The following is a 17,288-nucleotide window of genomic DNA, read 5'->3' as shown; positions in this document are numbered from 1 at the left end:
ATACAGTTGAATGTGAAAAACCAGAAGGTGATCTGATCAAATATAGAAAAAAAAAAAAATCTGAATTGCGGCAGTTGAAGTGGGATAAGTGCTGACAATAAACGGGAAGACAGAAAACCAGTTGTGATTTTGGCAGTTTTATTGAAATTGAATGCTGTGTTGAAACCAGCAAATTACAAGTGAAAGATCAGTATTGATTGAAAAAAAGGAATTTGTGTTCTGACCAATTATATTGGAAAAAAAAAAATTATTCTTTGACAAAAAAGGGGATTAAAAAAAAAAATTGAGAGAGAGAAGGACTTACATTTCTCTTAAAAATTGGGTGCCTTAGCACTGAAGACAAATAAATGTCAGCTTACTTATAAAAAACAAATACTGAATATTAATTTCCTCTTGCAAAGCTGCGATTGGGCTTGTGAGAGAGGAGACACGAAAAAAAAATATTCAACGGAACTCTAAAAAACTGAAACAGCAAGATATTGAGGATTTGAGAGACGCTGAGAAAAAACAGAAGAAAATTGCTTAAAGCTGATCAAAATAGAAAAATAACTCTAATAAAGGGTTGCTCTCCTTAATCAGAGCTGCGATTGGGCTTGTAAGAGGAGAGAAAAAAAAAAAAAGTTCCCCTACAACATTGAAAAAGTGAAAGTGAGAAAAACATAGGTAAAGGAAAAAGAAAAGAACTTAAAAAGAAAACTTTCTATTTCAAAGATATAACAAAATCTTGGAAGAAAAGAGATTAAAAACCTAAGAATACCAAATATAAAAGATTTAAATACAAGAAATAATAATAACCAAGGAAAAGTGAACAATAAAATGGCAAGTACTAGACAAAACAAAAATGAGACAGGTACATCTGCAAAAAGACAGAAACAAGAACAAATAACACCTAGCAAGATACCACTTCCTATCGAAGAATCAGACACATTAAGCAAAGCTGAAGTCATGGAAGAATTAAAACAAATCAAACAAATGCTGAAAGAAACTATTACTAATATGTCTGATATGAAAGAAGAAATTTTAAATATACATAGACAAATGGAAGTTAACGACAAAAGAACAACTGAATTAGAATCAAAAATGGAAATTATAGAATGTGAATCAAAAAGATGTAAAAACGACAACCTGGAATTAAACAAATTAAAAGATCAACTGGAGGATTACGAGAATAGAGGAAGAAGAAAGAACATCAAACTCTTTGGAATACAAGAAAATCTAGAGGGGAAAAATACTATCCTTTTCCTTGAAAATTTAATTCCAAAAATTTTACAATTAGACTTGAAACAAACAATTGAAATCGAAAGGGCACATAGAATCCCAATAAAAAATTCAGAAAATAAAAACAGACCAAGACCAATCATTTTCAAAATGTTGAGATACCAGCAAGCACTAGAGATACTAAATGCTGCAAAAAAAGATAAAAACTTAAACTATAAAGGATCAAGATTATGGTTTTTACCAGATTTCGCCAAAAACACAGCATCTAAAAGGAAAAGACTACTAGATATGAGACCACTACTCAAAGAAAAAGGATTTAAATATGGACTATACTATCCAGCGAAAATGAGAGTGTCATCTGGAGACAAGTCGTTATATTTTGAGGATCCCGAAAAACTAAAAGAGTTTCTATCTAAACCAGAACCTATGATATATTAACAAAATATATTAAAAAGGTTTTGAAGACTCTATGAAAAATTAGGAAATACAACATATCGAAATATTGAAGAAATGGAGGAAAACAATACAAAGAAAAGACAATAATAATTATATGAAAGAAAGAACAGAATATATGAAAATTATTAAATAATACACTGCATACAAGAGGAAATACAAATTAACACATTGTTAAATAAAAAATGATACATTAATAAAATGTTATGGAAAATGATTAAATAAATATAAAAGATCAATATAGATAGATAGAAGGGAAATTTGTTAAACAAATGAATATTGATTGCCTGGAATGGGGAGAATGTTAGGATTATATTTCCAATGTGCATCCTTAAGCAGCCAATGTATTGGGTGGGAAAGGGAGGGATAAGAAGAATATTTATTAGAATAATTAAGGGAGATACATTAGGGTTTATTATGTGTGTCATGAGGAAAATTTTTTGGATATTAAATATGAAAGAGGAAAGGAGGAATAAGATAATGAAAGGTATTAAAATATATAATGTCTTTTAAAATATATTCTATTAATGTCAATGGCCTGAATCATGTAATTAAAAGGGAAAAAATATTAACATATTTAAAAAAACAAAATGCAGATATTTACTGTCTGCAAGAGACCCATCTTAATATGAAGGAATCACAAAAATTATCAGGTGGATGGATAAAAGAATGTTTTTTTGCTCCAGCAGTGGGTAAAAAAGCAGGGGTTGCAATCCTTATAAATAAAAAATGTATGGCCAATATAAAGATAAAAAATTCAGATCCACATGGAAGATGGATACATATCGATATAAGTATGGGAAATGATACCCTGACGTTATTTAATATATATGCCCCTAATTCGAATCAATCAGAATTTTTCAAAAAGCTACAAAATATGTTACTACCACTGGCTGCCTCTAATTTAGTGGTGGCTGGAGATTTTAATGCTGTAATGGATCCATTATTGGATAAAAAACCAGGTAAAAATATTAAATCTTTAGGTTTAGATAATTTAATTCGATCATGTGATTTGAAAGATATATGGCGTATTCTTCATTTTAATGATCAGGAGTATTCATTTTGTTCACAGGTTCATAAATCATTTTCAAGAATAGATTATATTTTCGTTTCAACAAATAAAGTGCAACAAGTGAGTAAAGCCTCCATTGATCCTATTATCATTTCGGATCATGCAGGAATATGGATAGAATTACAATTAGATCAATTAGAAAATAATAGACCTCTTTGGAGATTTGATAATGCATTGCTTGTAGATGACAAATTTTTGGAAAATCTTAAAACACAAATTAATGAATTCTTTCAAATAAATTTAGTGGAAGATACATCTATAGAAAATGTATGGGATGCATTTAAAGCAACTATGAGGGGTAATATCATATCATATTCAGCTTTTATTAGGAAACAAATTAAAAAACAACATATAGAATTAGAAAAAGAAATAAAAATATTAGAAGCTAAATTGATAAGCAAATGGGAATATGAAGTTTTGCAAGCTCTTTTGAAAGTAAAAGGTAAATATAACGAATTAACTTCAAAAATGATAAGAAAAGATTTGTTTTCCAAGCAAACAATGTATTATGGAAATTCTAATAAGGCGGGAAAATTATTAGCAAATTATCTTAAGGCAAAAAAAAGAAGAACTAATATTAATGGAATTAAAGATGATAATGGTATAATAACAAATCAAACAAATATAATATTAAAACAATTTTTAAATTTTTATAAGGATCTATATTCTTCTGAACCTTATTTGGAGAAACAAAAAGATGGAAAAAAATTTTTAGATCTAATAAATGGACCTAAGATTCCTGATCATATAAAACGAAGTTTAGAAGAGCCTATATCATTAAAAGAATTAGAAACAGCATTGAGATCTCTTAGAGTTGGATCCGCTCCAGGTGGTGATGGTTACACAGTAGAATTTTATAAAATATTTCAAAATATCCTCTCCCCACATTTATTAAAACTATATCAGACACAACTTATAAAAGGTAATATAAAAGGTACTATGGCTGAATCAATAATAATTGTTTTGCCTAAGCCAAATAAAGATCCTACTTTGGTTTCGAACTACAGGCCTATATCTTTGATAAACGTTGATAATAAACTTTTGGCGAAAATTTTGGCTTTGAGATTGGCCAAAGCTCTCCCACATATTATAGATATGCATCAAACGGGTTTCGTTGCTAAAAGACATTCCTCCAATAACTCTAGACTATTATTTCACATGCTAAACTTGTCAAAAAAAATGGATGAACCGGCATTTACAGTTTCATTAGATGCCGAGAAAGCATTTGATAGGGTAGAATGGAATTTTATGTATCAGGCTTTAGAATGGTTTGGTATAGGTTCTGGATTTATACAAATGGTAAAAACATTGTATAGCTTCCCGATTGCAAGATTAAATATTAATAATAAGATATCTGATGGTTTTCAATTGCAGAGGGGAGTTAGACAAGGTTGTCCTTTATCTCCTTTGTTATTTGATATTGTATTAGAACCCTTATTGTTAGCAATACAACAAACGAGGGAGATACAAGGAATTCCATATTCAGATATGGAATATAAAATTTCGGCTTATGCTGACGATATTTTGCTTTATTTGAGAAATCCAGAATCTACCTTATCTTCTTTATTGAAATTAATTGATAAGTTTGGCAAATTTTCAGGTTATAAAATTAATTGGAATAAATCTGAAATTATACCCTTGAATGTTCACTGTGTAAAAGGATTATTTGATACTTTTCCATTTATATGGAAAGAAGAAGGATTTAAATACCTAGGCATTCAAGTTAAAAAAACAATTGAAGATACTGTAAAAGAAAATGAAAAATATGTATTAAAAAAAGTAACGGAGTTATGTGAACAATGGAACCCACTACATATATCTTGGTGGGGGAGAGTTCAAACTATTAAAATGATGATCTTGCCTGTGGTTTGCTACCAAATGAGTATGATACCTATTTATTTTCAGGGGTCCTTTTATAAGAATATTAATAGAATTTTAACAAAATTTCTTTGGCTTGGTAAAACACCTAGAATAGCTTTAGTAACCTTACAAAAATCAATTAAGGAGGGAGGGGTAAATTTTCCAAATTTCTATAGGTACCATCAAGCCTATATTCTACGTCAGGGTATGTATTGGATCCTCCCAGAACTTATAGAGAATGCACCAGATTGGTTATATTTGGAATGGCGCCTTATGTTTCCCCTAAATTTAGTTCATTTACCAAGTATTAATATACCTAAAATATACAGAGAAAATAAAATAATAATGGATACTTGGAAAACATTGAGATTTATAGATAAATTAACACCCATCCCAATATATAAATCAACTAATCAATCCATATGGATAAACTCCAAGATCAAAATAGGCGGAGCCCAAATCCTTTGGAAGAACTGGATTATTGCAGGAATTAGATCTCTAGATGATATTATTTCAGAAGGTAAACTGCTGGATTTTTCACAATTGCAACATAGATTTGGTCTTAATAAAACACAAAGTTTTAAATGGTTGCAATTGAAGCAGGCCATTCAGGTTGGGTTCCCTGAATGGAAATCATTAAACAATCAATATAGTTTAAAATTCTTATGCTTTAAAGCAGACTTCCTGGGACATCAAGCCGCATTGTGGTATAAATTAATATCTGGATATTTGAATAAAAAACCAAAAAATGGTCTAAGAGACATTTGGAGCATTGAGATTGGACATCAAATTAATGCATCTCAATGGCCACTGATTTGGTCTTGGAGAATGGGATGTACAGTGTCAGCATCTATGAGACAAACATGGTTCTTTTTATTACATAGAGCTTTTTGGACCCCTACTCGTTTACAAAAACTAGACAGTTCTAAGTCTAATAGATGCTGGCACTGTAATCTAGAACCAGGGACATTAGATCATTTATTATACTACTGTCCTTATATTAAAATATTTTGGAATTCAATTTGGCCACAAATTAATAAATTAATGGAAAATCATATTGCAATATCATATGATACAATTTTATTTGGAACAATGATGAGAAAAAAAAGTCAAATTTCACCAGAAAATAATAAACTTTTATTAATTATGACAGGGGTTGCCATTCAACATATAACTAACAACTGGAAAAATTACAACAACCTAAACTACACATTTTGGTGGAACACAATATGCCATGTTTTTAAAATGGAAAGATCAATATCAATACAAAAGGGAACATACAATAAATTTATAAAAATATGGGGGCCATTGACAAAATTCTGTAATGATTAAATAATAGAATACTTTTTCTTCTTTTCTTCTTTTAGAGATTTTCTTATGACACACATATAGGGGGGGTAAGGAAAACAATTTATATATAATATAATATAGTATAATATATGATACAAAATGTAACAAATGATTAAGGAATAATAGAAGGGTGGGGGGAGGGAAAATGAATAAAATTTATCTAGAATATATTGTTTTAGATATAAATATGTTATTGAATAATTATTAATTGTATTCTATTATGTTATATACTTTTATAAAATTTGAAAATAGTATATTAAAGTGATGAAGGGGTGGGGGGAGGGTGAAGGGGAAAATCAAATTCAGACATACATTGTGTTAGATATAAAAGTGATACTATACATATATCAAATTTTATTATTCTGTACACTTTTTATGAAATTTGAAAATAAAAATATAATGGAAAAAAAAAAAGAAAGGAAAAGAGATGGTGTACATGGGGAAATGTAGAAAGAGGAGGCATGTTGGGCACAGGGAGGGAGAGGAGTGAGGTAGAGATGTATGATGAAGAGAAGGAGAAGAGGGAGAAATTTTGGATATGGCATTGGAGAGGGAACAGAGGGGATTGATTGAAAGGGATGCAAGAGTAAGGATTGTTGGACATAGTGGTGGAGGGCAAGATGTGGCATGGAGAGAGTATTTTATATAGAAATAAAGTTATTACAAATGTAAAGCACTTAGAACAGAAATCTGTTAGCGCTACATGCATGCATGGCATGTTTTATTGAATGTGCCATCCTTCTATAAATGGCTGAGGTGTGTTTGAATGTGCATCCTGCCTTCTGTATGCATAATGGGTCTGAGTATGTCCTGCCTTTGTGTCCTCCTTGTTTGTACCGGAGGTGATAGAGGGTTAAGTGACTTGTCCAAGATCACAAGAATCCACTAGACTCTCTTGGTTCTCAGCCTGTTGCTTTAACCCTATGACTTCTCCTCCACTCAAATCTGTATTTAGTATTTACAACAAAGAAAAGGCTCTCTGGTTTGCCAGCACTGCATACCTCTTGAGATCCCACATTCTTACTGCATTGCCTGCCGCTGCATAGAGGAACGTGCCTGTTGTGTTCAGTGCAATTTGATTAATCTGGTTTTCCCCTGCAGGAATTGTTACTGTTCTGTTCTGACTTCCAGCACAAGCATCACCTGACATTGCTTGCCCTGATGATCTGAAAATTCAAAATCAAACAATTGACAGATAAGTCTCTGCACACATATATACATTCACACATTTGAAAGCTTTCTCTGGAAAATAAGTTTTCAATATTTGTGAATGTAAGACTTTAATCTCTTTTAAGATTTTATAAAATTTTGTTTGCATAAATATCAGGAAAAAATCATTCCGTAATAAAGTGAGAAAAGCAAACGGCCAAAATATACTGGCTAACACTATGGGCTCCTTTTACAATGCCATGCTAGAGCCTTAACGCACAGAATAACACGCGCTAAATTTCCACGTGCGCTAGCCACTACCGCTTCCTTTTAAGCAGGCGGTAGATTTTCGGCTAGCGCATGCTATAGCGCGCACTAATCCTGTGCATGCGCTAAAACCACTAGCGTGGCTTTGTAAAAGGAGCTCTATATCAAAAAACACAAATAATAATAATAATAATTGTGTAAAGGAAGAGTCCTCAGTTTTCACAACTTATGCCAGATAACCTTGAAGGAAAAGTTGTCACTGTATACCCAAAAGGGTTCACTTGTGAAACATCCCTGGACTTACTCCCAAAGTGCAAGTCACAGTAAAAATTATAATGTGCAAGAATGTGCCAAAAAAATTTTTAAACATCACAAAATGTAATTTTGGCTGCTGCTGTTTAACACAATTCAGCATTCAATATTCAGTGTTTTTTCTCACTTTATTAAGGAAGGATTTTTTCCTGATATCATTTACATTCTTTCTTAGTGGGCTGGTGTTATTGGAAATTATGCATAAATATTATGACAGCAGAAGAGAGTGGAACAGAGAGAAAGGAAATAATGTCTCTCTTTGCAAAGCTGACTACTTCCCTGTTACTTAAGTGGGGAATAGAAAATATAAGCTACTAATTCAGCTGTTGGATATTCAAGCTTGGGCCTGTGCAGGTTTCTGCTTTGACTAGTCAGTTATTTTTAAGCTGGCTACAGTTGATAGTCATCACTTAAAAAGCCATAGGTTACTTCATATAAATAGATAGATTTTTATGTGGTCCCATTTATGTAGAAACCTGGCCGAATAAGTACTTAAGTGGCCATGTGCTGACTCTGTCTCCAGAACACCCCCAATGTAGCTGGCTTTGTGTTCAGCATTAATCGTGATATTCAGTGGAACGTAGCTGATTAAGTGCCGCTGAATATTAGCAGTTAGCCCTATTTCACTTTGAATATCAGGCACAAAAGTCCTCTAATATCAGAGAATGTTGTGCCTAACATTTACTAACAGCAATTAAATATAATTGATAACCTGTAGCAATACTGTTTTTTGGGGGTTTTTTATATTTAAATTTTTTTTATTGAAAGATTGGATACCACAAGAAATTAAACAGGCTCAGCGGTAATACAAAGTACAACCATTAGTGATCAACCAACTGTCACAATAAAGGAATAAACAAACCTTTATTACAATTTTTCACCCTCCCGTCCCCCCTCCCAGCTCCCTAACCCCACAGAAATAAAGATCATAAGCAAAGAACAACAAAATCTCTCTCATCCCATCCTCCCCTCTCCCACTCAAGAATAGGCTGTCCAAGTACCGAACCCACCGGGGCCCTTTAAAGGGAATCCAAAATAGCTCTTAGTTTGAGCCAAAGAGTAGTATGGGAGGTATGCACAAGGCATCTTTTAGCCACTGCCATCTCCATCCTCCCCATGGACAACAGACGGGTAAGCCAATCCGCATGAGAAGGAGCCAGTGTATTTTTCCAATGATTAGCTATTAAACATTTTACTGCCGCCAATCCCAAACGGAACAGCTTAGTTTGCCAGGGGAATTCCTGATTATTGGCCAAGCCAAGCAAACAATTCTGGGGTGTGGCTCCCAAGAAGAGCAGACAGCGTCCGGACCACTACCTCCCAAAAGGGGCGAATGAGGGAACAATCCCACCAAATATGGTAAAAAGACCCCACACTCTTTCCACATCGCCAACAACCCCAGGAAACATTCTATGCAGTCGTTCTGGTGTATAATACCACCTGGTCAAAACTTTATAAGCATTCTCCTGGACCAAAGCACAGGCGGATGCCTTATAAACCTCCGCACAAATAGCCCCCCAATATTTAACCGTAAATGTGATCCCCAGATCTCTCTCCCAATTTTTCTGAAAGGAAAACTGAGCCAAGGAGGAACCCCTCCAATACTGGTACACCACTGATAGCGGTCGAGGGATCCTCTGGAGGAGTAACCACAGATTCTCTAAATGTTCCTTCGCCAACTGAGACTGAGAGCCCCAACCCTATGTTTGCATAAAATAGCAAACTTGAAAATATGCAAAATAGTCCCTATCAGGCAAATCATATTTCCGCTGGAGCATTGCAAAAGAAAGGATCCCCGTTGCTCCTAGCAGATCTCAAAATATAAGCAGCCCTTTGTGAGCCCACCTACGGAATACAGGATTGTCCCTTCCCACCAAAAATTTGAGCACTACTTGTATGTAAACCAATGTAGACACCGAGGCCCCATTTCCCAATTTAGCCCGTGTCTGGGCCCACAACTGTGCCAAGTGTCTGACAAAGGGATTGTCAATACTCTGGGCCCAACTGTGCAAAGAACCTGACATCCATAATTTTTGTTTCATCAACCCCGAGCCTCCATATTCCTGTTCCAGCCGCACCCCCCCATTTTTGTTCCCCCAATGCCCAATCGAGCACTAATTTTATTTGGGCCGACTGATAGTACCACCATAAATTAGGTACCCCTCTACTCCCTATTTCCCTGGCTGCCCACATAAGAGATTGAGATAATCTAGGAGGTCTCCCCTGCCAAATAAATCTCCAAAGTTCCGCCCCCAACCTACGCAGCTCCCTCGAAGGCATTGGCACTGGCAACGTCTGAAAGAGAAATAACAACCTGGGAAGCACATTCATTTTCACAATAGCAATCCGACCCCACCAGGAGAGCCAGAGGCCATTCCACCGTTGCAAATCAAGTCGAATACGCTGATAAATAGGCGGATAATTGTCCACATATAATTGAGACAGATCGCAAGAAATATAGATTCCCAGATATTTAATCCCTTGGGAAGCCCAGCGAAACGGGAAGCGCCCCCGAAGCCCATCCACCTCTGACTCTGTCAATGTCAAATTCAAAATTTCCGTCTTATCCAAATTTATTTTAAAACCGGATACTTTCCCATAAAGATCAAAAAGCTACAACAGATGCGGAATAGAGTCCTCCGGGGTCCCTACATACAGTAAAATATCATCAGCAAAGAGAGCTATACGGTGTTCATCCCCATTGTGTATGAACCCAACTAAATCAGGGTGATGATGGATACACAGGGCTAAGGGTTCTATTGACATAGCAAATAACAAGGGGGACAACGGACAGCCCTGTCGAGTCCCTCGGCATATAGAAAAAAAGTCAGTATAGGATTGGTTAATGCGAAGGCACGCCCGTGGGGATTCATACAAAGCATAAATCCAGGCACTAAAAGTAGTCCCCAGACCCATACGTAGCATCACTTCCCAAAGGAAACCCCAGAGAACCCTGTCAAAGGCCTTCTCTGCATCTATAGCCATCAATACCTTCTTATCTTGTCCGGAACCTGTCACCCACAACAAGTGAAGAGTGCACCTAATGTTATCACTCACGTGTCTACACTGTATAAACCCAGCCTGGTCTTGATGGATCAATGATGTAACACCTTACCCAATCGCAGGGCCAAAACCTTGGCCAAGATTTTAGCATCTAGATTAATAAGCGAGATGGGTCAATATGAGCCACAGGCCAAGGGATCCCTCCCAGGCTTCAGGAGGAACGTCACTCCAGCCTCCCCCATGGTTTTGGGTAGGGTCCCTCCCCGAGGAACCCCATTAGCCACTCTAACCAATAAAGGCCCCAGATGTGCCGAGAATCTAAAATAATAAAACCCTAAGCCACGCATGCGCACTCCCACCTGCATGCGTCCGTTTTCCATGAGATGTAGGGCCCCGCAGGTAGGAGTGCGCATGCGCGCTTTGGGTTCTGTTTTTCCTCCTGTTTTTCGATCTGGCCTGCTCCCTGCTCGCCTTGCGGTATTGTATTTTTTAGTTGAAAGTCGCGGCGATGTTCTGGAAGCGTGACCGAACTTTCTTCCCTTCGCCGGAGCTGAGGAGCGTGGTGCGGACGGTGGGCCGCTAAGCCAGCCTTGGGTGTGTTCCGTTTCTTTGGGGGGAATACGCACCTTCTTTCACTATGGCTGCCGTAAAGGCCCTGAACCCTAAAGCTGAGGTGGCACGAGCCCAGGTTGCGCTGGCTGTGAACATTAGTGTGGCACGAGGGCTGCAAGACGTGTTACGGACCAACTTGGGGCCTAAAGGCACCATGAAAATGCTTGTGTCTGGTGCTGGGGACATAAAACTTACTAAAGATGGTAACGTGTTACTCCATGAAATGCAAATTCAACACCCAACAGCCTCCTTGATAGCAAAAGTAGCAACTGCACAAGATGACATCACAGGGGATGGTACAACTTCAAATGTTCTTATCATTGGTGAGCTCCTGAAACAGGCTGACCTTTATATTTCTGAGGGCCTACACCCCAGAATTGTGACTGAAGGGTTTGAAGCCGCTAAAGCAAAAGCACTTGAGATTTTGGATCAAGTCAAAGTATGCAAGGAAATGGATAGAGAAACCCTTGTCAATGTTGCCAGAACATCACTACGTACCAAAGTTCATGCAGAGTTGGCTGATGTTCTAACAGAGGCTGTAGTGGATTCTGTTTTGGCTATAAGAAAAGCAGGTGAACCTATTGATCTCCATATGGTTGAAATTATGGAAATGAAACATAAAACGGAAAGTGACACAACGTTGATCAGAGGCTTGGTTTTAGATCATGGTGCTCGCCATCCCGATATGAAGAAGAGACTTGAAAATGTTTATATTCTCACCTGCAATGTATCATTAGAATATGAGAAGACAGAGGTGAACTCTGGTTTCTTCTACAAGAGTGCAGAAGAGAGAGAGAAACTGGTAAAAGCAGAAAGAAAGTTTATTGAAGACAGAGTAAACAAAATTATAGAACTGAAAAGGAAAATCTGTGGTGATTCAGATAAAGGTTTTGTTGTCATTAACCAAAAGGGTATTGACCCATTTTCTTTAGATGCACTTGCAAAAGAAGGCATCCTAGCGCTGCGTAGAGCTAAAAGAAGAAATATGGAGAGATTCACCCTGGCTTGTGGTGGAACAGCTATGAATTCTGTAGATGATCTAACAACAGAGTGTTTGGGACATGCTGGTCTTGTCTACGAATACACACTGGGAGAAGAGAAGTTCACCTTTATTGAGAAGTGTGACAACCCATGCTCTGTAACATTGCTGATCAAGGGGCCAAACACCCACACGCTCACACAGATCAAGGATGCAGTAAGAGATGGACTGCGAGCTGTTAAAAACGCAATTGATGATGGTTGTGTTGTTGCAGGTGCATTAGAAGTGGCGATAGCAGATGCCCTAGTTAAGCACAAGCCCATTGTTAAGGGCAGAGCCCAGCTCGGTGTCCAAGCATTTGCTGATGCTCTGCTCATCAATCCAAAGGTTCTTGCTCAAAATTTAGGCTATGATCCTCAGGAGATATTAGTAAAAATTCTGACCGAATATGCAGAATCGGGTCAACTTATTGGCGTGGATTTGAACACTGGTGAACCAATGGTGGCAGCAGAGGCTGGAATCTGGGATAACTACAGTGTTAAAAAGCAGCTCCTACACTCTTGTACGGTGATCGCTAGCAATATTCTCCTGGTTGATGAGATCATGAGAGCTGGGATGTCCTCACTCAAGGGCTGAAAGAATTTTGCTGATTTGTGATAAGACTATATACTTAAAAGGAATTCCACCAAATAACTTCTCAGAACAACAATATTAACTCCAGCTCACCATTGATTAAGAAAGCATAACTAAATGTTTTACTATTCACTGTTGCAGTAAATCAGTCACACTCAAATGTAAAACCTTGGACTTATTCATATGGAATAAATTAAAAATTCTACAGTGAAAAAAAAAAAAGAAAGACGCGGCGATGGCACTGTGGACACAGGAAGGAGGTACTGGGGGCACTAAGGACGTAGGAATGGGTACTAAGGACATGGGAAGGAGGCACTAGGGGCACTAAAGACATAGGACGGGGCACTAAGGACATAGAAAGGAGGCACTGAGAGCACTAAGGACATAGGGAGAGACACAGACAGAAAAAATGACAGACAGACAGGCAGCGTCCAAGGACAAAGAAAAAAAACACCAGACAGACAGACATCTACTCTAGCACCCGTTAATGTAACGGGCTTAAAGACTAGTTGTTTATAATATCTACTAGTATATCCATCAAGTCCCAGGGATTTGCCATTTTTTCAAGGACCAGATTACCCCTAATACTTCAGATAACTTAATGGGTTCTTGCAAGAACTCTCTATCCGAGCCCGATAGTTCAGGCAGAGGAATTGAATCAAGGAATCTAGATTGTACCTCTTCATCCAGCAGCTTAGGAGGACCATAAAGATGAGAATAAAAGCAGAAGAATTCCTGTTGAATCGCCGTGTCAGTAACCCGCGGCTCCCCTCCCTCCTCCCCGCAAATCCGAGTTATAGTGGCTCTGGCCTGTTTAACCCGAATGTACCTGGCAAACTGTGCACTAGCCTTATTGCTATGTTCATAGATATTCAATCAAAAGCGTTCCCGCATGCGATCTGTCTCAGCTACCTGCAGTTGGTATAATTCATCCTTCACACGCTGTAGTTGGACCATGATCTGGGGGTCCCTCCCTGCCTGGTGAGCGGTTTCCAGCTGTAGCAAGCCTCAACTACCGGCAGGGAACCCAACAAAGATTCATTAAGTCTCCAATAGCGTCTACCTCCCGGGTCTAAAAACCCCGTACAGGCCATCCATACCGGAGCATGGTCAGAAATATGCATTGTCTCAATTTCCGCCCGCTGCAGCCCTCCCATCTGGTTCCTATGAATCCACATCCAATCCAATCTAGTATAAGAATTTTGGGCATGAGAGTAGTAGGTGAATGTCTTTTGGGATCCATGAAGCAAGCTCCAACTATCTACGAGGCCCAGCGAGAGCATCAAGGTACGAAGTGCCTTAGCAGGGCTCCCGTAGTGCTCTACGTCCTCCTCCCGAGTGGTCCAAAGAGGGATCTGGTGGAACATTAAAATCCCTACCTAGATATACTGTTCCATGCACAAAGGTGCCCAAGTCGGTCTGAAGGCTCTAAAAAAGGAAGCCTTAGCCGTATTAGGCCCATATGCATTTATAATAATCAGCGGGCGACCCTGCAATGTACCCCTGAGAGCCAAACATCGTCCCCCTTTGTCACTGTAAATCTGATCCATCTGGAACCCCAAACCCTTTTGCACCAAAATGGCCAACCCTCCAGCTCCAGCTCCCTCCCCCTGATGTGCCCTTATCTGATCAAATTGAGGTCTACGAAGAAGACCAACAACTCTAGGTCTTAAATGGGTCTCTTGTAATAAGCAAATATCCCATTGCTTGCGGATTAAGTCTCGAAAGACCATACTCCGTTTCCCGGGACTATTCAGCCGGTTAACATTCCAGGACCCAATGATAACCTCCGGTTCCTCCACAGCTCATCCCCCCTTACCCCACCAATGTCGTCCCCCAATATGCTGTCTATGTGTCCCCTCCCTTTCCCCCTTCCCCCCTCCAAGTAGCTGATCTCGCAAACTTCGAGTCAGCCAATGTGAGAAAAATGAAACATAGAAACATAGAACATAGAAATAGACGGCAGATAAGGGCCAAGGCCCATCAAGTCTGCCCACCCCAGTGATCCTCACTATCTATCTTTGCGGATAGATCCCACATGTCTATCCCATCTGGCCTTAAAATCCGCCACACTGGTGGCCTCAATAACCCGAAGTGGAAGACTATTCCAGCGATCAACCACCCTTTCAGTGAAGAAGAACTTCCTAGTGTCACTGTGCAGTTTCCCGCCCCTGATTTTCCACGAATGCCCCCTTGTTGCCGCGGGACCCTTGAAGAAGAAGATGTCTTCTTCCACCTTGATGCGGCCCGTGAGATATTTGAATGTCTCGATCATGTCTCCCCTCTCTCGACGCTCCTCGAGTGAGTAGAGCTGCAAATTCCCCAACCGCTCCTCGTACGGGAGCTCCCTGAGTCCCGAGACCATCCTGGTGGCCATTCTCTGGACCGACTCCAGTCTCAGCACATCCTTGCGGTAATGCGGCCTCCAGAATTGCACACAGTACTCCAGGTGCGGTCTCACCATGGATCTATATAGTGGCATAATGACTTCAGGTTTACGGCTGATGAAACTCCTGCGTATGCAACCTATGATTTGCCTTGCTTTGGATGAAGCTTGCTCCACTTGGTTTGCCGACTTCATGTCTTCCCTGACAATCACTCCCAAGTCTCTTTCTGCTACAGTTCTTGTCAGGATCTCGCCATTTAGGGTGTAGATCTTGCATGGATTCTGGCTTCCCAGGTGCATGACTTTGCATTTTTTGGCATTGAAACTGAGTTGCCAGGACCTAGACCAGTGCTCCAGCAGCAGTAAGTCATGCACCATATCGTCTGTCATTGCTTTTTTGTCTGTTGTGCTTTTGCTCACTACATTGCACAGTTTGGCATCATCGGCAAACAATGTTATTTTACCTCGAAGCCCTTCTGTCAGGTCTCTTATATAGATGTTGAACAAGATCGGGCCTAGGACGGAGCCCTGTGGCACTCCACTTATCACCTCCGACATCTCGGAGGGAGTGCCATTCACCATCACCCTCTGAAGCCTACCTCCAAGCCAGTTCCCAACCCATTTTGTTAAAGTGTCGCCCAAACCTAAAGAACTCATCTTGTTCAGCAACCTGCGGTGTGGCACGCTATCAAATGCTTTGCTGAAATCCAGATAGACGATGTCCAGGGACTCACCAACATCCAGCTTCCTCGTCACCCAGTCAAAGAAGCCGATCAGGTTGGATTGGCACGATCTCCCCTTAGTAAATCCATGTTGGCGGGGATCCCGCAGATTCTCCTCGTCCATGATCCTATCCATTTGGTGTTTGATTAGGGTTTCCATTAGTTTGCTCACTATTGAAGTGAGACTCACTGGTCTGTAGTTTGCCATATCCACCCTGGAGCCTTTCTTGTGTAGTGGAATGACGTTAGCCGTCTTCCAGTCCATCGGGACGTTACCTGTACTAAGGGAGAGATTAAAGAGCGCGGATAGTGGTTCCGCCAAGACATCTCCCAACTCCCTGAGTACCCTAGGGTGTAGGTTGTCAGGCCCCATTGCCTTGTTGACCTTGATTTTTGACAGCTCGCAGTAGACGCTGCTGGGTGTAAATTTGAAATTACTAAACGGGTCTACTGATTTAATCCTTGTATGTGGTTGAGGGCCGATTCCCGGCACCTCGCGGGTGAAGACTGAACAGAAGTATTCATTTAACAGTTGGGCCTTTTCCGAGTCCGTCTCCACATGGTCTCCGTCTGGTTTTCTGAGTCGTACTATCCCGCCTGAGTTCTTTTTCCTGTCACTAATATACCTGAAGAAGGATTTATCTCCCTTCTGGATATTCTTTGCTAGAGACTCCTCCATGCGGAATTTGGCCTCTCTAACTGCCGCTTTGACGGCTCTTGATTTGGTCAGATAATCTACTCTGGAGTCCTGTGTCCCTGATTGTTTGTAAGAGATGAATGCTTTTTTCTTCTCTTTGATGAGGTCTGAGATCTCCATAGAGAACCACTGTGGCTTGTTGTTCCTACTTCGTTTGCTTACTGATTTAACATAGCGGTTTGTTGCTTCCTGTATGGTGGTTTTCAAAGTTGACCACATTTCTTCCACGCTGTCGGTATCTGCTTGGGTTTGTAGCGCCTGGTGAACGAAGTCTCCCATGTCCTGGAAATTTGTGTCCTTGAACTTGAGAACCTTGGTCAATGTGGTAGATTTCGTGAAACCTTTCCTGAGATTGAACCAAATCATATTGTGGTCACTGGAGGCCAAAGTTTCACCCACCGAGACCTCTGTGATACTTTCTCCGTTGGTAAGTACCAGGTCCAAAATTGCCTGATCCCTTGTTGGCTCAATTACCAGTTGCCTGAGTCCTGCTCCATTCAAAGAGTTTAATAGCTTCCTGCTGCTGCCGGAAGCAGAGGAAAGCATGACCCAATCCACATCGGGCATGTTGAAGT

At 39.4% G+C, this 17,288-nt stretch overlaps 2 protein-coding genes across 7 annotated transcripts in view; one reads left to right on the top strand and one right to left on the bottom strand.

Moving 5' to 3' along the window:
• KIF21A (kinesin family member 21A) overlaps window positions 1-17,288 on the bottom strand; it is a 230,741-nt gene that overhangs the window by 10,231 nt on the left and 203,222 nt on the right. For all 6 annotated transcript variants that reach the window (XM_033959317.1, XM_033959319.1, XM_033959321.1 and 3 more), the window contains one exon: window positions 6,955-7,119. In XM_033959317.1, the coding sequence (XP_033815208.1) occupies window positions 6,955-7,119 (165 nt within the window). The remainder of the gene's footprint in view (window positions 1-6,954; window positions 7,120-17,288) is intronic.
• Window positions 11,296-13,004, top strand: LOC117367082 (T-complex protein 1 subunit zeta-like). The gene has a single exon (XM_033959323.1). It carries the CDS (start codon window positions 11,322-11,324, stop codon window positions 12,909-12,911), a length of 1,590 nt encoding a protein of 529 aa, XP_033815214.1. The 5' UTR covers window positions 11,296-11,321; the 3' UTR covers window positions 12,912-13,004.

The sequence above is a fragment of the Geotrypetes seraphini genome, chromosome 9, assembly GCF_902459505.1.
Source record: "Geotrypetes seraphini chromosome 9, aGeoSer1.1, whole genome shotgun sequence".
NCBI classification, from domain to species: domain Eukaryota; kingdom Metazoa; phylum Chordata; class Amphibia; order Gymnophiona; family Dermophiidae; genus Geotrypetes; species Geotrypetes seraphini.
The sequence above is the reverse complement of the archived record's forward strand: the minus strand, read 5'-3'. Positions and strand labels throughout refer to the sequence as shown.

What these genes read in the sequence shown, in the direction of transcription:
- LOC117367082 (XM_033959323.1), top strand. Translation starts at nt 11,322, where the DNA reads ATGGCTGCCGTAAAGGCCCTGAACCCTAAAGCTGAGGTGGCACGAGCC.